General features: G+C 44.3%; 1 protein-coding gene across 1 annotated transcript in view; it reads left to right on the top strand.

Annotated features, from left to right (window-relative positions):
* ARHGEF33 (Rho guanine nucleotide exchange factor 33) overlaps positions 1-19,981 on the top strand; it is a 43,361-nt gene that overhangs the window by 13,316 nt on the left and 10,064 nt on the right. Inside the window, exons 7-12 of the mRNA XM_069583502.1 lie at positions 5,168-5,300; positions 7,361-7,444; positions 8,868-8,951; positions 13,743-13,891; positions 14,896-15,060; positions 17,674-18,460. Coding sequence (XP_069439603.1) covers positions 5,168-5,300; positions 7,361-7,444; positions 8,868-8,951; positions 13,743-13,891; positions 14,896-15,060; positions 17,674-18,460 — 1,402 coding nt within the window. The remainder of the gene's footprint in view (positions 1-5,167; positions 5,301-7,360; positions 7,445-8,867; positions 8,952-13,742; positions 13,892-14,895; positions 15,061-17,673; positions 18,461-19,981) is intronic.

The following is a 19,981-nucleotide window of genomic DNA, read 5'->3' as shown; positions in this document are numbered from 1 at the left end:
ACCCCCCAATTTTACTTGGCTTTGCAGCTGCCAGCAATAAACTCAATCACCAAAACACAATGTACCTCCATCGAAGCAACTGATATGAGAAAACGTTCTATGATAAACCCATAATTGCTTCACTATTTGCAAGAATTATTTCACTGCAAAACTGAGATAAAATAGAAAGCTGTAAGCAGCAGAAGAGGGTAACATGACACTGAAAGCTGTGAACAGTAGAAGCTCTGGACTGGGTTTTACTTTCTGTGGCCACCTGGATCCTTGCTGGCTCTTCCTTCGCTTTCTGGCCACTTGATTCCCCCTTCTTCACCCCATCCAGCTTGTCTGAACCTCCCAGATTACCCCTTCAGCCCTCCGTGAAGTCTCTCTGGCCTCTTGCTATCTTGCTGGTGCCGGAAGATTTGCTCAGTTCACATTAAAACCCAACTAAAGCCCAGTCTACCTTTAGATGTGGCTTTGCCTCCACATCTATGAGTCTAAGCCAGCAGCATCTCTTTCTAGCCTCTGAAAGTGTGGGGATGGGGTAAGGAGAGTGAAAGAGAGGACTGTTTGCTCCAGCAAACAGTAATCAGGCTCCATGCTTGGGTACTTCATTTACTTCATGAAATCTTCACAAGAACCTGTGAATCCTACCTGATAGATGAAGAAATTCAGGTCCTTGAGGTTTGAAGTCACACAATCAGCTGAAGCCAGAGCTCAAACCCAGGCCTGTCTAATGCCCTTTCAACATGGCACTGCTTCTCTAAGGACCATGTGATTTCAAAGATACCACCCTAACTGACCGCAATATGCCAGCTGCCTCAACCAGAAGCTGACTTTGTCTCTTCCTGTTTCATAAATCAGGCTTTTCGATTAGCTGCCCATTTGTCCTGACTTCAGATCTCAGGTGACCCGTCAAATAGGGGAATGTTTTTAGTTCACAGAAGCTCTTTTCTACTTGCCCTCTCTTCTACTTCTCATAACCCATTACTAAGGAAGAGGTGGGCCTTCCCCCAACTCCTGAGACTAAAAAATAATTAAAACTATCATACTTTCCCCAAGAAAGTAAAATAATGGTTATTTCTCATATCCATGATGATGCTATTTATGTTAGTTATCTGCTAAGCTAATCCTCTTTTCTGTTCTCATTGCCCAAGAAGAAAAAAGCTTCAACTCAGTATTCTTAGTGCTAATATAAAATCTCTGGTTCTGAGCTTTGCTGTACTTAGTCACTGTTCTTTGCGACTCCATGGACTGTAGCCTGCCAGGCTTCTCTGTTCATGGGGATTCTCCAGGCAAGAATACTGGAGTGGGTTGCCATACCCTCATCCAGGGGCTCTTCCCTCACCCAGGGATCGAACTCAGGTCTCCTGCATTGCAGGTGATTCTCTACTGCCTGAGCCACCAGGGAAGCTCCTCTGAGCTTGCAATGTCACCCTTTTCCTATTGTTGTTGAGTTGCTAAGTCATGTCTGACTCTGCGACACCATGGACTGTAGCCTGCCAGGCTCCTCCGTCCATGGGACTTCCCAGGCAAGAATACTGGTTGCCATTTCCTTCTTTAGGGGCTCTTCCAGACCTAGGGATCAAAGCCAAGTCTCTTGCGTCTTCTGCACTGGCAGATGGATTCCTTCCCACTAAGCCACCAGAGAAGCCCTACTCTTTTCCTACCTGAGGTTAGAGCTTCATCCTCCTCAATTCATGGTTTCTTTTTTCCTAAGCTTTCTGAAGCCTGCACGTGTAGCCTCTTTAGTTAAATAGATCAGCGGAATGAAATACATAACAGAATGAGATTATTCCTCTTCTCTATTGGCGTTTTTCCTCCCATGCAAAGATGAAAATTACCTTATGAACATTTACCTTTCCCATCACAAACCACAAGCCTTCTGCATTTTCTGCCCTCATTGAAAAGTTACCTGGGGGTGAAAACAACACCCACAACTACATACCTGATGCTCAAACCTGCCACATCTTTTCAAACCTATAAAATAAAACTTCAGGTTTTCCCTAGAAAAACATGAAGTGCTCAGAAGTCTCTGCCGGCTGCTTCCAGCCAGCCCTGCCCCTGGTCCAATCGCCGGACGCTGCAGGAGCAAAGGCTGCCAGTGGAAGCCTGAGGGGAAAGTGTGGGCTGCTGTCCACTGGTAGGAGGATCTCAGATGTTGGAGTTCTTGTTTTTTTCTGGTATGTTTCACCCACACAGAGCAGGCTTGAATAGTCGTGCATGAACCCTTGTCAGGAGGGGCAAAGTCAGCCCCACAGGATTTGCCAGTTAGCCTTAAAAACTGAACCCCAGGGCCACATCCTCCAAGAGCTCAATGAAATGTATGCTTCAGATCACCACTAGGTGGCACATGTTGTTATTATCAATGCCTCATCTTGCAGCTGCAGCTCAGGAGCTGTTTTGACCTAAGTTACTAATTTATAACTGGATGTTCATTGATTGCTTGTAGTTTATTTCCCTTGTTGCTTAAGTACTGCCAGAGTTGAAATTGCTTTGAAGACTTTAGAAAGAATAAACTTCTCATGGTACCATAATCTCACCCCTGGTAAAGAACAGAAAATAAGTTGAGCACTTAACATTTTTGTCCTAATGAAAAAGTTGCTTCTGGGAGTCAGGTCAGGCTCCAGGCAAAATAGTGAAATAGGTTAAGTGTGTCTATATTCGCTTCTTTCTCCCTCTGCTCCTCATTTCCTGGCTCACCTCCTCTACACTCTACCCTAATTTCAAATATTATCCTTATTAAATTTTTTTAAAAAATTAAAGCCTGTTTTCAATATTTGAAAATATTGAAAATATTTCTGTGGAATATTTCTGTGAAATACTTTCAATATTTCACAGAAAGTGAAAAGTGAAAGTGAAAGTTACTCAGTCATGTCCAACTCTTTGTACAGTCTATGGGATTCTCCAGGCCAGAATACTAGAGTGGGTAGCCTTTCCCTTCTCCAGGGGATCTTCCCAACCCAGGGATCAAACCCAGGTCTTCTGCATTGCGGGCAGATTCTTTATCAACTGAGCTATCAGGGAAGCCATTTGACACAGAATCCACCTTAAATCATTGCTCTTCATGTAACTTACATGCTTCTGTGAAACTTAATGAGAATATTAGCCTTTTGTGATCCCCATCCTAAAACCTTACACTGTAACTCCAGTGGACTATCCACAAGGCACCTGGACTCCAACCGAGTTACCAACTGTCCAACTCTGCAAGTACACTGGTCATAGTGTAACAGAAGACAGCTTTCTTGAAAGAAAGGAAAAGAAAGTACAGGATAGGACAGGAAAGGAATAGAAAAAGGACAGGAAGGAAGGAGAGAAAGAGATAAATCAAGACATTTTATACAACCTACACTGACCACCCGTCACAATCTCAGATCTCACCACTGTGGCCTAACATCTCGCAGTGTCACACCAGGAATTTTACCTGCAGGCACTGTCAGCCTCTGGATGGGGAGAAGTCTTTCCTGTCCAGGTCTTTTGCGGGTGCAGTGTTTCACTCTTTCAGTGTGATCAGGTCTGCTTTCCTCCATCAGCTTTATGGTTTCTCCCAGTTGGGCTGTCTCCTAGCCACGCCTCCAAATTCCCTCTGATGTGGACAGGCATTACTTAGCCTTAGGTCTTCCAAGCCTATTATATCAGCCCAGGAGGCCTCTCCTCCTGTGCTTAGGGAGCAGTGGGCTTCACATACATGGAGACTCAAGGCACAGGGACTGGAGGGGTTGGCAGACTGGAGTAGAAGGAATCCTCGTCCCTTTTCATGGGAGGCTGGCATTTGTGTGTCTACTCTGAGCTGCAACCACAGGGGAATTTTCTTTGCTTGGAAATGGGCTGACAACACCTCCTTCCAAACTGGTGTTCTTCCTACTGTTCTCAACAGAGGTCTGCTTGTTTGGGGGTGGCAAAGTACCCCAACTGTCCAAAGTACCCCAACTCATTTACTCTTGGTAGACCCTTGGGGAAATATCCAAATAAGTCAAACTCTCAGCAAGTGACAAGCAGGCCAACACTTTCCTCTCTGTTAAACTTGTAGTCCTGGCTGCTCTCACCTTTTGAGACAGACCCACATTCTGCCTATGGAATGTGTTCTCTGCTTTTACTTTACTACGGCTCACCCTTGAGTTCTTTTCTGCATAAAGCCAAGAACTCTTACTTGGTGGTCTGTCCCAGGAACCTGCCTGAGACCTGGGACATGACCATCCTCTCCTGACTCATTTTCCTGCAACCTCTTCACAAAGGATATTAATAAATCTACTTTTTACCTAAAACAAAAGAATCAAGAAAACCAACCAAACTAACATGAAAAACCTTGTGGTCTTGGAAGCACAGGGGAACTTACTTTCAGTTCCCCCAAATTACCAAGCTGGAGCTGACATCCTTGCTGTTGTCCAGCAAGGCTCTACTCCTGTTTCTTCCCTCCTCACTCCTTCAGGCCTCTGCTCACCCCGCTTCCCCATCCAATCCACCTTCTCCTTCCTCCCATGATTCTCTGACTCTCCTCTCCATCCCACCCTCCTCCTTCTCTCTTCCTTCCTTCATTTCCTCTGAAATGAGACACACTGAGATAGAAGGCAGAGGGTGGGAGAGCAGGAGGGGGGCTCAGCAAAACTGGGACTACCTATGCTGTAGCCTCCTCTGGCAAGACTCCATCCATTCCCAGATTCCTCTTGGAAACTGAAGGAAAGGGGAAAAGTTAACACTTTTATGCCCTTATCCCCTGAACTTTCCGTTGCCAGCTTGAAACGAAACCTCCTCCTTCTCTAAGTACAGTTGGTAGCTATGAATGACCAAGTGCCACCTTAGTGCTGCCATCTGCAGCATTAATTGGAGTAGATGATTTGCACATCAAGTGGGAAGAACTTTAAAACATTGAGAAAGATCTCCCTTAAAATTTTACTGTCACCTAAATGAGAGTGTATCATTTTGCTTTGAAAAGGCCACTCAAGCGAAGTGCTCTTAACTAGTTCAATACACATTTGAACAGGGGTCATCAGTAAAGGGGTCTTCCTGTGGTCTGAGGTTACCTGCTGTGAGGCTGACAGTGACAAACTCTTTTTTGAATACTAAAGGCAGACCTGTGACTCACAGGATTTTGAATGACTGGGAAAATTGGACTTGTTCCATATGTTCTTGAGGAGCCTTTTCTTCTCTACACCTGGTTTGTATGATCCTGTCTCTATTCTGTTTCAAGCCTCTTCCCTGGCTCTTTACGGTACATTGTCCAGCAGCACCTGGATTTGCTTCACGCTCTGCAGGAAAGGGTCTTGAAGTGGCCACGCCAAGGAGTCCTTGGAGATTTATTCCTTAAGTTAACAAATGATGAGGTAAGTTTTTTTTCTTAATCCTTTATAAACGTGAATTACATGCATCTGTGTCTTCCATGTCCATTTCTCTTAATGGAGAATCTAGAATCAGTGGATTTCAGAGTCCGAGGAGATCTAGTCTAACCTCCTTGTTCTACAGATAATGAAATAAAGTTCAGAGAAAAAATCATGGTTGAAATTACCCAGCTATCTAGATATTTGTAGATCTGTGGCTAGAACCCAAGTCTTTTAACTTCCAGTTCATCATTTTTCTGCTGAACTATAACTGCCCCCCATTGAATATGATGTGTATGTGTGTATATATATATATATATGTACACATATATATCCATCCATACATATAAAGTGGCTCAGAGGTTAAAGCGTCTGCGTCCAATGCGGGAAACCTGGGTTCAATCCCTGGGTCAGGAAGATCCCCTGGAGAAGGAAATGGCAACCCACTCCAGTATTCTTGCCTGGAGAATCCCATGGACAGAGGAGCTTGGTAGGCTACAGTCCACAGGGTCACAAAGAGTCAGACGTGACTGAGTGACTTCACTTCTTCATATGCTTTCACACACAATTTCATTTCTTAAAGATTTAAAAAAATGTGTCGGAGAAGGCAACGGCAACCCACTCCAGTACTCTTGCCTGGAAAATCCCATGGACGGAGGAGCCTGGTAGGCTGCAGTCCATGGGGTCGCTAAGAGTCGGACACGACTGAGTGACTTCACTTTCACTTTTCACTTTCATGCATTGGAGAAGGAAATGGCAACGTGCCTGGTGGGCTGCCGTCTATGGGGTCGCACAGAGTCGGACACGACTGAAGTGACTTAGCAGCAGATGGGTAGCTATTTGTCTAGAATGTTTTTTGTTTTCACTTTTTTGGAGAAAGGATGCTAAGTTTTTAAATCTCTGTAATGTTCTTCAAAAAAAAAAAAAAGATTTAGGTCACAAGCTGCAAACTCAAATGCCTACAGGGCCAGCAGATGACATTAGTAAGTAGAAATGAGCTGAATGTAATACAATGTGGTAATACTACTGGGAAGTGAGCTTAAGTGGAGCACATATGCTTTTCTATAAGGAATAGCTACTCAGCTTTATCCAATTATTATGCAGGAAAAAAGGACTAGAGTTGCCAGATCTGGTATTTTAAGAGAAGTGGAAAGTCCAGAATTTTGTGTGAAATATTATTTTTAAAATATTGCATGGGTTAATTGAAATTGGTCTGCAAGTCAGATTTTACCTTCAGTTGACCTCTGTATATGAATGATTCATAATACAAGTTTACAAATTATTTATTTGTATAGAGTGGATGTAATGCCATCCCCCTAAACTCATTTTTACTCATTTATATTCAACGGGCTTTCTTGAGCTGAGAATTGTTATACCTATGGGAAAATAACTTTGAGAGGTGAAAACTGTTTTCCTGAGAGGATATTCCATAGGTGAATAAGAAATTAGTGGAAAAAGTCGAGAATTCCAGATCTAGACCCTCTGAGGTGAGTTGGAAAAAGTTCCTCATTTGGATGTAGATGATTGAAGCAGAGAGTAATTAAAAAACAAAATTTGCATTTTTATCATTTAACTGTTTAAAATTTTTTTTTAACTTACATGGCACCTTCTTTCTCTTTGGTTTATCATTTCACTTTCATTGAAGCAGGGATACTGAGTTTTGGTTTCCAAGTCCATAGGACTATTTTCCTTAAAACCAAAAAGGTTTTTTAAAAGGTGAATAAAAAAACAGAACAAATGGTACTAAACACATCTAATGAATGATTAAAATAATCTCTGCAATGTACTCCTTTAGATATGCATGAGTCCACCTGCCAAGGCAGGAGACGCAAGAGATGTGAGTTTGATCCCTGGGACAGGAAGATCCCCTGATGTAGGAAATGGCAACCCACTCCAATGTTCTTGCCAGGGAAATCCCATGGACAGAGGAGCCTGGTGGTCTATAGTGCATGGGGTCCCAAAGAACTGAACATGACTGAGCAACTGAGCACACACAAGCATACATATTAACTATTATCATTCCTGTCTCCAAGTTCTTACCATGACTTTTTCTGTTTGTTTTCAAGAATAATTTTTTGGATTATTATGTTGCTTACCTGAGGGACTTGCCCGAATGCATCTCTTTGGTTCATGTGGTTGTTCTGAAGGAGGTAAGTTAACACTATCTTTCCATTCTCCTTTGGTTACATGTGTGCCTACATTATGTTGCTCACCTTTCCAGAAAACACAGCACGTGCACTCTGAGCTTGTTCTCCATGCTGGGGAATGGCTTGAACAACGCCACTGGCTCTCCTCCCTGGGGTTCAAGGAGCCACTCAAGGATCAGTGCCATTGCTTTGGTCTTTGCCCTTCCTTACTGAACTTCTGTTCCATTCCACTGGAAAGGGCGAAGTAAACAAATATTCTCACCAGAGATCCTCAGGCTGCAGTTTGCAACCTTAACGGGTTTGGGGCTTTATAGACTTAGACATATTAATCTGAATATTAAATTCATGTCATAGTGTGTCTGTCATTTTACACGATTATGAAATGGCTCTAGTCATGTTGCTTTAAGTATTGCTACTGCAGTGATATATTAGATGCTCAATAAGCACATATACACATAAAGCAATTCTAGTTATTTTAGGTCAATAGAAAAGAACTATATCAGAAGTTCTAAAGCTAAGAGTTAATTAAGTTTCACAAAAGGTGAGAGGCTCTCTTAACTTTCTACTTCAACCTCTGACTGTTCTCAACCCAGTATAACACCTACCATATATTCAGTTCAGTTCAGTTCAGTCGCTCAGTTGTGTCCAACTCTTTGTGACCCCGTGAATCGCAGCACGCCAGGCCTCCCTGTCCATCACCAACTCCCGGAGTTCACTCAGACTCACGTCCATCGAGTCTGTGATGCCATCCAGCCATCTCATCCTCTGTCGTCCCCTTCTCCTCCTGCCTCCAATCCCTCCCAGCATCAGAGTCTTTTCCAATGAGTCAACTCTTCGCATGAGGTGGCCAAAGTACTGGACTCAGCATATACTGAGTCAGCCTAAAAGTTCATGGGGGTTTTTCCCTAAGATGTTACAGAAAAGCCCAAATGAATTTTTTGACCAACCTAATATTTGAGAAAGGAGAAAGGAAGGGAAGAGACATGAAGAAAGTCCAGCATGTTTCCTGTTGCCAACTGGTTTCTCCCTTCTTCATTCTCATGAGGTTCAAAGCACCTTTAATGCCTGTTGGTAAAAACATTGTACAGATTACTTGCTGAAGAACCTTAACAAATTTAGTCAACTCAAGTCTAATTTATTGATTGCTCACTTTGCTAAGATGGTGTTGGAGGGTGGGGAGGAGGAGGGGGTGGTTTGGACCCCTGGGTAGATTCTAAAGAATATGACACACTCCTTGTTAGCAAAGAGGCATCTTCTTGAGCATGTCCCTGAATAAGTAGCCTCTCCAATGACAGATCAATGTTTCATGACACTCTTGATGAAGAAAATGCTCTAGTAAACCCTTGCTACTCTAGTGGAACTGACCTCAGTTTGCAGCCAGAACTGGAGGCACACTGAAGACTGACTCCACCTTTCTTTCATTCAGGGTGATGAAGAGATTAAGTCTGACATCTACACATTGTTTTTTCATATAGTCCAGCGCATCCCTGAATATCTGATACATCTACAGGTAGGCATGGCTGCTCAAGCCACCAAGCTGATTTTCATGCTAAACAGTTGTTTTGGGCTTCCAATGAAAAGATACCATAAAGGGTTGAGGAATCATTAATATTTCTAGAAAGTGTTTGAATGATTTAGATTTTTATGATTACCCTATCTCCACCTTGTGGTACGAGCTAAAATCTCATCCTCAAAAGTTTTTGGCTTCTGCTGCCAAGTTGCTTCAGTTGTGACCGACTCTGTGCGACCCCATAGACGGCAGCCCACCAGGCTCCCCAGGCCCTGGGATTCTCCAGGCAAGAACACTGGAGTGGGTTGCCATTTCCTTCTCCAATGCATGAAAGTGAAAAGTGAAAGTGAAGTCACTCAGTCGTGTCCGACTCTTCACAACCCCATGGACTGCAGCCCACCAAGTTCCTCTGTCCATGGGATTTTCCAGGCAAGAGTACTAGAGTGGGATGCCATTGCCTTCTCCGAAGTTTTTGGCTCATGATGCCAAAAAGGAAATTCTATCTTTATTTACCAGCAATCCACACCTATGCTGATCCAGGATATTTCTCGGTCAGCTCCTGCCAGATCCTAGGAACCTATTCAGTTCCTTCCATCTTGGTTCCACAGCCATCTAAATTCACCTCCACTCCCAGCCCTACCCCTTGGGTATCTAAGAAATATCTATACAAGCTCCCCACTTACCTGCTATTCTGACTACTTTCTTTTGACTTGTGTCCAAGGGTCTACCATACTTTGCTTATGTCTTGGGTCATGAAAGAAGCATGGAGAAGCTGATGAGCTGACATCTTCACACCACTTTCCTATAGGCTTATAACATCTTAGAGGGAGTTGAGTTGAGAGAGACTCATCAACACCACTACCAGTCCCTCTTCTTCCCACTACCCACCTGTTCTGGTTTAATTGATGACTGATTTTTCTAAGGAATTCAATGAAAGTATCTCAGAACTGCTTGGAATTTGTCCCAGGTAGAAGTAGCCCAGTATTATTAAAAACACTTTCAATTGTATGTGGCTTTATATCTTGAAACCATTCTTTCATAATAATTATCTAATTTAATCTTCAACTATCCCATGAAATCTGTATCATTATTAACACTTTAGATAATGGAGAGACAAAGAAGTAATTTGCCCAATATAGGCTTGAAACCCAGGTCCTGTAAGCAGTGTGTAAGTAAGCAAACAAGAACCTAGACTCTACTTTCTGGCTTGAGTTCAAATCCTGGCTTTGATCTTCACTAGATGTGTGACCAGTGAAGATTATTTAACTTCACTGTGCCTTGATTTCCTTCTTTGTTAAATGGAGGTAAGAATGGTACCTATCTAACTGGGTTAGGGTAAAAGTTAAATGAGAAAATAAAGTAAAAGACTTAGTGCTTGGTGATGTGAAGCACTCAGTAACTGTTCAGTTCAATTCAGTTCAGTCGCTCAGTTCAGTTCAGTCGCTTGGTCATGTCTGACTCTTTGCAACTCCATGAATCGCAGCATGCCAGACCTCCCTGTTCATCACCATCTCCCGGAGTTCACTCAGACTCACGTCCATTGAGTCCGTGATGCCATCCAGCCGTCTCATCTTCGGTTGTCCCCTTCTCCTGTCCCCAATCCCTCCCAGCATCAGAGTCTTTTCCAATGAGTCAACTCTTTGCCTGAGGTGGCCAAAGTACTGGAGCTTCAGCTTTAGCATCATTCCTTCCAAAGAAATCCCAGGGTTGATCTCCTTCAGAATGAACTGGTTGGATCTCCCTGCAGTCCAAGGGACTCTCAAGAGTCTTCTCCAAGACCACAGTTCAAAAGCATCAATTCTTCGGCACTCACCTTCTTCACAATCCAACTCTCATATCCATACATGACCACAGGAAAAACCATAGCCTTGACTAGACGGACCTTAGTTGGCAAAGTAATGTCTCTGCTTTTGAATATACTATCTAGGTTGGTCATAACTTTTTTCCAAGGAGTAAGCGTCTTTTAATTTCATGGCTGCAGTCACCATCTGCAGTGATTTTGGAGCCCGAAAAAATAAAGTCTGACACTGTTTCCACTGTTTCCCCATCTATTTCCCATGAAGTGATGGGACCAGATGCCATGATCTTCATTGTCTGAATGTTGAGCTTTAAGCCAACTTTTTCACTCTCCTCTTTCACTTTCATCAAGAGGTTTTTTTAGCTCCTCTTCACTTTCTGCCAGAAGGGTGGTGTCATCTGCATATCTGAGGTTATTGATATTTCTCCCAGCAATCTTGATTCCAGCTTGTGTTTCCTCCAGCCCAGCATTTCTCATGATGTACTCTGCATAGAAGTTAAATAGGCAGGGTGACAATATACAGCCTTGACATACTCCTTTTCCTATTTGGAGCCAGTCTGTTGTTCCATGTCCAGTTCTAACTGTTGCTTCCTGACCTGCATACAGGTTTCTCAAGAGGCAGGTTAGATGGTCTGGTATTCCCATCTCTTTCAGAATTTTCCACAGTTTATTGTGATCCACACAGTCAAAGGTTTTGGCATAGTCAATAAAGCAGAAATAGATTTTTTTCTGGAACTCTCTTGCTTTTTCCATGATCCAGCGGATGTTGGCCATTTGATCTCTGGTTCCTCTGCCAGCTTGAACATCAGGGAGTTCACGGTTCACGTATTGCTGAAGCCTGGCTTGGAGAATTTTGAGCATTACTTTACTAGCATGTGAGATGAGTGCAATTGTGTGGTAGTTTGAGAATTCTTTGGCATTGCCTTTCTTTGGAATTGGAATGAAAACTGACCTTTTCCAGTCCTGTGGCCACTGCTGAGTTTTCCAAATTCGCTCAGTCGTGTCCAGCTCTTTGTGACCCCATGGACTGCAGCACACCAGGCCTCCCTGTCCATCACCAACTTCCAGAGTTTACTCAAACTCATGTCCACTGAGTCGGTGATGCCATCCAACCATCTCATCCTCTCTTGTCCCCTTCTCCTCCTGCCTTCAATCTTTCCCGGCATCAGGGTCTTTTCAAAAGAGTCAGTTCTTTGCGTCTGGTGGCCAATGTATTGGAGTTTCAGCTTCAGCATCAGTCCTTCCAATGAACACTAAGGATTAATCTCCTTTAGGATGCACTGGTTGGATCTCCTTGCAGTCCAAGAGACTCTCAAGAGTCTTTTCCAACACCACAGTTCAAAGGCATCAGTTCTTTGGTGCTCATCTTTATAGTCCAACTCTCAAATCCACACATGACTACTGGAAAAACCATAGAGTTGACTAGACGGACCTTTGCTGGCAAAGTAATGTCTCTGCTTTTTAACATGCTGTCTAAGTTGGTCATAACGTTTCTTCTAAGGAGTAAACATCTTTTTATTTCATGGCTGCAGTCACCATCTGCAGTGATTTTGGAGCCCCCCAAAGTAAAGTCTGTCACTGTTTCCCCATCTTTTCCCATAAAGTGATGGGACCAGATGCCATGACCTTAGTTTTCTGAATGTTGAACTTTAAGCCAAATTTTTCACTCTCCACTGTCACTTTCATTCAAGAGGCTCTTTAGTTCTTCTTCACTTTCTGTCATAAGAGTGGTGTCATCTGCATATCTGAGGTTATTGATATTTCTCCTGGCAATCTTGATTCCAGCTTGTGTTTCATCCAGCCCAGTGTTTCTCATGATGTACTCTGCATAGAAATTAAATAAGCAGGGTGACAATATACAGCTTTGACGTACTCCTTTTTCTATTTGGAACCAGTCTGTTGTTCCATGTCCAGTTCTAACTGTTGCTTCCTGACCTGCATACAGATTTCTCAAGAGGCAGATCAGGTGGTCTGGTATTCCCATCTCCTGAAGAATTTTCCACAGTTTATTGTGATCCACACAGTCAAAGGCTTTGGCATAGTCAATAAAACAGAAATAGATGTTTTTCTGGAACTCTCTTGCTTTTTTGATGATCCAGTGGATGTTGGCAATTTGATCTCTGGTTCCTCTGCCTTTTCTAAAACCAGCTTGAACATCTGGAAGTTCACAGTTCATGTACTGTTGAACCCTGGCTTGGAGAACTTTGGGCATTAGTTTACTAGCATGTGAGATGAGTGCAATTGTGTGGTAGTCTGAGCATTCTTTGGCATTGCCTTTCTTTGGGATTGGAATGAAAACTGACCTTTTCCAGTCCTGTGGCCACTGCTGAGTTTTCCCAATTTGCTGGCATATTGAGTGCAGCACTTTCACAGCATCCTCTTTTAGGATTTGAAATAGCTCAACTGGAATTCCATCACCTCCACTAGCTTTTTTCGTAGTGATGCTTCCTAAGCCCCACTTGACTTCACATTCCAGGATGTCTGGTTCTAGGTGAGTAATCATACCATTGTGATTATCTGGGTCATGAAGATCATTTTTGTATAGTTCTTCAGTAACTGTTAGCTTTCCTAAACCCAACCAGCATGCATGTTCCACTACAGCACAGCAGGCATTGTAATGGGAGGGGGTGCTAGGCCAGGCTTGATCATAACATCCCCCTACTTCCAGCCCTGATGCCTGACATTCCCACCATTGGTTAGAGACAATAATTGTTAGAATGGCTCCATTACTTCAGAGATCTAATTAGTAGATCCTTCTAATTTTTCACATGTTCAAATTCAACTCAAACAGGAGCAAAAATGACTGTTATTTTCCTGAGGTGCGATGGACAAAGGGAATAAGTTTGACTTTTCAGTTTGTAATTAAATTGGCCATTGGTATTTTGAGTAAGTGGCTACCAAACTCTCACAGCATATCAAGGCAAGGTACAGAAGAGACAAAACAACTTTTCATTCTAACTCTGCAATGCTGCTTCCTTTTTTCTTCCATCTAGAATGTCCTGAAGTTCACAGAGCAGGAACACCCTGACTATTACCTACTTCTGGTGTGTGTTCAGCGCCTGCGAGTATTTATCTCACACTACACCCTGCTTTTTCAGTGCAATGAGGATTTGCTTATTCAGAAACGGAAAAAGCTCAAGAAGTAAGGTTCTGATGGTGAAGTTCAGAGGGTTGACCAAAGGTTTCTGAGAACAGGGATATACATGGTCAATGTGAGTGTCTGTTGCAAGTAACCACGTTGTATGTAAAGTAGCTGAAATGCAGTGGTGGAGGCAGAAGAGAAGAGAGAAGGGAATGGAAGAGAGGTGGCCAGGCTGGCTACAGGAGGGAGGTACTTACTAGCTGGTGGAAATTCCTTTAGAAAAATAAGCAAGTTTGCTGTAATGTTTATGGGGACCTTCTATTATCTCATGTTGCTAACCACCTCAAAAATAGTTATTTCGCTAAACTTGCCTGGTTTAAAATTGCAGTTTAAAGGCCCAAATCTGATTTCTTTCATTAACTCAAGAAGTATTTATTGAGCACCTATGGTATACCAAGTACTGTTCTGCAAACTGAATACACTGCAAAGAACGAAACAGTCAAAAATTTCTGCCACACGGAGCTTACTTTTTAGACCTGGATAGCCAGGTAATAAATAAGATAGACGGTCTCATGTGCTATGGATAAAAATAAAACAAATAAAGGAGAAGGTGGTGGTTGAACAGATTTCACACTAAGAAGAAATAGGGAGGACTAAGGAAAATCTGGTCTTCAAAGGGAACAGAAGCAACTCATAACAAAGCTTCCTAATAACCTGGATTTTTTCCAACCTCATCCCAATCCAATGAGGAAAACAGAATCATTTCTATGGGTGTTTCACATTAGAAGAAGATGCTATCCCCCAAGTCAGGGCTCCTCTAATGGATGACATCCCCCCAAACTCCCCCTACCCCCAAACTCAGTTCAGCCAATTGATCAGCATCCCCACTCCCAACCAGCAATCAGCTTGCACTCTAATATATCAGCAACCTAGTTTGTAGAGAGCCTGGGGAGAGCGAGAACCTCACAGCTGAGATTCAACTGAGAAATGCTGCTTTTCTTGGTATAATCTATATATTCAGAGAGTTGATTTTCCACTGAGAATTATTACCTCCATTCTCTTAGGTCATCCATGGCGAAGCTGTACAAAGGGCTGGCTTCCCAGTGTGCAAACGCCGGGCAAGACGCTTCTCCCACTGCAGGCCCCGAGGCTGTCCGTGACAGTGGGATCCACTCAGAAGAGATGCTGCAACCCTACCCTTCTGCTCCCAGTTCTGGACCTGCTGTCACGTAAGCACCTGTTGCTGTGGAAAGATTAATGACAATGCCCTCGCGTCCCAGGCGGTCTGTATAGGGTAGCAGGCCAGTCTGTGTGGGTTAGCAAAGCAGTTTGGATTAGGAGTATGACTTACAGGGCTCCTTCCTCCCTCTCCTATCAGGTCTATATGTGGCAGGCAAACAGCTGACCCCATGTCTGGATCCCAGAGGAAGGCACTCATGTTAAGGAGCAGGCCTAGAGGCTGGAGGTTACTCCCAACAAGGTTACCACACATAACCATCCCCCACCTACAGCATGAGTCTCTCAGGGTTTGGACGATGACAGAGTGGAAGGGAGTGCCATAAGATGACAGGAAGGCATTTTACAGCTCTCAGAAGAGTGGGGCTTTAATGTCTCCAAGAGATACAGTGGGGGAAAAAAGCTATCCCAGTCAGGGATCAGAGTAAGTCTGGGCTCTGAGGATGAGACATTGGTCTGAGATGATGCAGAATGTTGATTAGCATCTCCCAATTCTCCGTGAAGCTTCTTCAGAAATAGACTTCATGACCTCTGTTCTTCAGCTTCTCTGAAAGCTGTTCCAGGTTGTGAATGGATGTGATCATTGTTAAAGTCTCTGCACACAACCTTGTCAAACACTAAACTGGTTTTTTCATTTAGCAAACTTCTTGATGATCTTTAGAGTAAGGATTAGGCCACATATCTGGAAATCATTTTACCTCTGAAGGATAAGTAGACTTGGGCCACCTCTGAAACTAGGACTTCTGGAAGGATCAGGGAAACCAAAACTCAAAATTTCAAATCCCCACTTTACCAAATATAGACAATTCTCCCCAAACTAATTCCTCAGACTATAATTTCTGCTTTGGATTTTATTAAGGAAAAATTAGAAATCATGCAAAAAGCTACTTTTCTAATATTATAATGATGTGAGAAGCAGTTGAGCTTATTTCAATTTTTAATCTAGTTTTTAGAATGCAAATTACAATCATGGAAGGAGCAACTGATCAATAACTCAAATCCTGTTTGCTTTTTGCCTTCATGTCTTAAACTGAGAACACTTAGCAGTAAAAGATGGTGGAGAAGGAAATGGCAACCCACACCAGTACTCTTGCCTGGACAATCCCATGGACAGAGGAGCCTGGTAGGCTACAGTCCATGCGGTTGCAAAGAGTTGGATACAACTGAAGCGGCTTAGCACAGCATAGCACATCAGTGAGAGACGGAAGTGCAAATGTGCAGTCAGGATGGTGAAATTTCACAATCATTCTGAAAATCTGAGACATTAATCTTTCTATACATAAAGTCCAGGATGATTTTCCTACTATAGAGAAAATCCTAGAATATCTGTAGGGAGAGTATACCACACAGAAAAAAATACCTTTCCTGGGAGGGGAGAGAGACAGGAGATGGAATTTTTTTGTGGATCACTTCAGCTTTTTTTTCCACTTCAATTCTTAAGACAATGATAAAACTATCTTCTTTAAAGACTTATACTGCCCAAAAATGAAATCCCTAGAGGTTACACCCAGAGGAAGAACATGGCTGCCATGGCACTCTGTTGGGAAAATAACCAGAAAAGAAACCCGTCTTCCAAGTTAAAAGAAAATTCAAGTCACCATCCATATTACTATATTTTCACCTTTGTAAATGTGACACCTAATTTTTATCTTAAGACCATCAGACAAAATAGTGTTACAGTTTACTTCTGCATTCTTTATGCATTTTTTTCTGGCAAAATTTAATATGAATAAATAAACTAACACAATAACTAGTTTGGGTCAGTGTGCAGTAGTCCACTCTCATCTGTCTGGCAATTAAATTCCAGCCAAACTGGCAAGTCACATCCAATCTGATGGGTATGCTATCCAAGTATCCAGTGTGAATTATTCTTTATCCACGACGAAACAAAACAAAATAACTCTCCATGAAATCGGGCATATTCAGAGAGACAGACTTTTCATTTTGGTAATGTTCTTGGGGATGGAAGTTTGAGACGACTTATATAGCATGCTTTATAGCCACAGGGAATTTTTTAGTTTTTTATTATGAAAATATCATATACATACAAAAGCAAAGTGTACAGTGAACCCCGCATACCATCATCCAGATGTCTTTTTACTTCATCCAGATTTTTTTTTTACTGTTTACTTCATCTGGGAATTGTTCTTAAGCAGGAAGATCCTTGAGTTGAACAAAAGTTGTTTCCATGATCTTCTATGACTCTGCTAGGACAAAAAAGGGAGAGAAGAGAGAAAAAGATGTGCCTTGGGGCCTTGACAAATGGTGGAGAGGGTCAGCGCTGAGCATCCTTGGCCTACCAGCCATCTCTACACAGTGCCTCTGGGCTCAGACGGGTACTTCCGGGATCCTCTTCACAAACGGTTGTTCTCATTCTCCTACTTGGGGGACCAGGGCTCCTGGGGGCTCCTTAATTTGACAAGCCTGTGGCGCTTGGTAGGTAACACACAGAGGCGCCTGGGAGGGCCGGAGAAGAGGGAGCAGACAGTTTGCGTCTAAGCGGTATCTGGTAGGCACTGTGTGGTTCCCAGCCTCGCGCTGCTTGGGGACAGGCGCGCACTAATACACCGTAAGCACACTTCTTTTGTATTGTCTCCCCTTTAAAGACATTTGATGCCCCCAGTGAAGAAAAGCCAACAGCAGCAAAGCTTGATGGAGAGCATGCAGCCCGGGAAGCCCAGTGACTGGGAGATGGAGGGCAGAAAGCACGAGAGGCCAGAGAGCCTCCTGGCGCCGGCGCAGTTCTGTGCCGCCGAGCAGGACGTGAAGGCGCTCGCCGGGCCCCTGCAGGCCATCCCGGAGATGGACTTCGAGCCGTCGCCGGCGGAGCCGCTGGGCAATGTGGAGCGCTCCCTGCGCGCCCCGGCCGAGCTTCTGCCCGACGCCCGCAGCTACGTGCCCGCGGCCTACGAGGAGTTTGAGTATGGCGGCGAGATCTTCGCGCTGCCCGCACCCTACGACGAGGAGCCCTTCCAGGCTCCGGCCCTCTTCGAGAACTGCTCGCCCGCCTCTTCCGAGTCCAGCCTGGACATCTGCTTCCTGCGGCCCGTCAGCTTCGCCATGGAGGCCGAGCGGCCCGAGCACCCGCTGCAGCCGCTGCCCAAGAGCGCCACGTCGCCGGCGGGCAGCAGCGGCGCCTACAAGCTGGAAGCAGCCGCGCAGGCGCACAAAGCCAAGCCGCTGAGCCGCTCGCTCAAGGAGTTCCCGCGCGCGCCGCCGCCCGAGGGCGTGGCCCCGCGCCTCTACAGCACGCGCAGCAGCAGCGGCGGCCGCGCGCCGCTCAAGGCCGAGCGCGCCGCGCAGGCGCACGGCCCGGCCGCCTCCGCTCGCGGCGCTCCCCGGACCTTCTTTCCCCAACAGAGGTCCCAAAGCGAAAAGCAGACCTATTTGGAAGTAAGGAGGGTAAAGTAAAACCAACCCCAAACCCACAGCGCTGGCAACCCCGGGCCTAGATCTTCAGGGGTGCAGCCTGGGCTCACCTAGCGTGGAGGGGAATGCAGGCTGGCCAGGCGGGGGCAGCAGAAGATGCTGAGAGCCCGTGTTACTTACAGACTTGTCCGTCAGTGGTCCTCGGAGGAAAGTGTTAGCTCTCATTTTTCAGGGCCAGGACGCAGGAGCATGCCATACCTATGTATGTGTATGATGACAAAAAGACTAGGACTCCTCTTAGACCTGCTTAAAACACCGCCCCCCCCCCCCCCCCCCGCCCACCACCACCAAGTTAAAAGAGTTACAGGTGTTCTCTGCTTTCCCGCTTAAGCTGTGGCACCTCCCAGATGCAGTTCATATGCAAAACACTTCACAGAAGTCCCAGGGGCTGTGTCTTCTTTGCCTATTAAACGCACCCCTTATTGTTCAAAATATCGAACCCTAGATGCTAGCACTGTACTCCTGACCCGCACCCTTCTTTATAGCTAGGGAGGAGGCAAGTTGCCCTCTCTTCCTGAGGACTCTTGAAAAAAGTTCATTTCCACTTGCTTTCCTTTTGCCTGGAAAAGGATGTCATGGTACTTTGCAGACTCCAGTTGGACGAAGACAGCACCAAACTGTCCAGAAAGCATTGACTCACAAACACCTTCTTTGGCCTCTATATGGATGTTTAGTATTTTGATGTTTGATCTTGACTTCTGCAAGCCTTGGGACATTTAAAGAAGTGTTTAAATACATATTCGTGAAAGGACTAATAGTTCCTGAATAAACAATGTCTCCGCAAGTGATTGGAACAAAGGCAGTTTCTGATTAAGTGGAGAGTAACAGAGTGGCTCTGAGCTGTGCCCTCATTCTTCCTGTTTAACATTTTAGAAGCAGGGTTAGGATTTATAGGGCAGCGCTGTATTGATTGAAACACCTTGAAAGTGACAGTCCAGGACTGTCCTTCACTAAGTGTCCCTTACATCCAGCACTAGGGATCCTTTGCCTCCAGGAGAAAACGATTTTCCACAGGTGTGAGGGCCCTGCGTTCCACCTGTTCCTATTTCTAAAGGAGTGGGAAGAGATTGAAGATCACTGACTCCCTTCATTCATTTTTCAGCAGACCCTAACCACCTGCCTCACCCCAGGCTCTGTGCTAAACATTGAGGGTTCAGAAATAAACGACATCCAGTCTCTGCCCTCCAAGTCCACTGGCTTAGCCCTGAAGGAGTCACATAAACAGAATTATAATAAACCATGGGAGCACATGGGAGGGTCTCTATTTAAACCCTCAGAGAAGTCTTAGATAGTTTGAACGTCTGAATTCAATTTTAAAAGCTGCTTAGCTATTGGCCAAGTGAAGAATGGTGTAGGGAAATATAAAAAAGAAAGCTCATGGGCCTTAAAAAAAAAAAGCAGGAGTGAGTCTTCTTTTGAATACTTCCCTAGGTGGGAGTGGTGAACATTAGGCCAGAGGAACATGAAGAACCTTGGAGCTTCCAG

The sequence above is a fragment of the Ovis canadensis genome, chromosome 3, assembly GCF_042477335.2.
Source record: "Ovis canadensis isolate MfBH-ARS-UI-01 breed Bighorn chromosome 3, ARS-UI_OviCan_v2, whole genome shotgun sequence".
Classification (NCBI taxonomy): Eukaryota; Metazoa; Chordata; class Mammalia; order Artiodactyla; family Bovidae; genus Ovis; species Ovis canadensis.
Note: the sequence above shows the minus strand (reverse complement) of the source record. Positions and strands in the feature narration are given on the sequence as shown.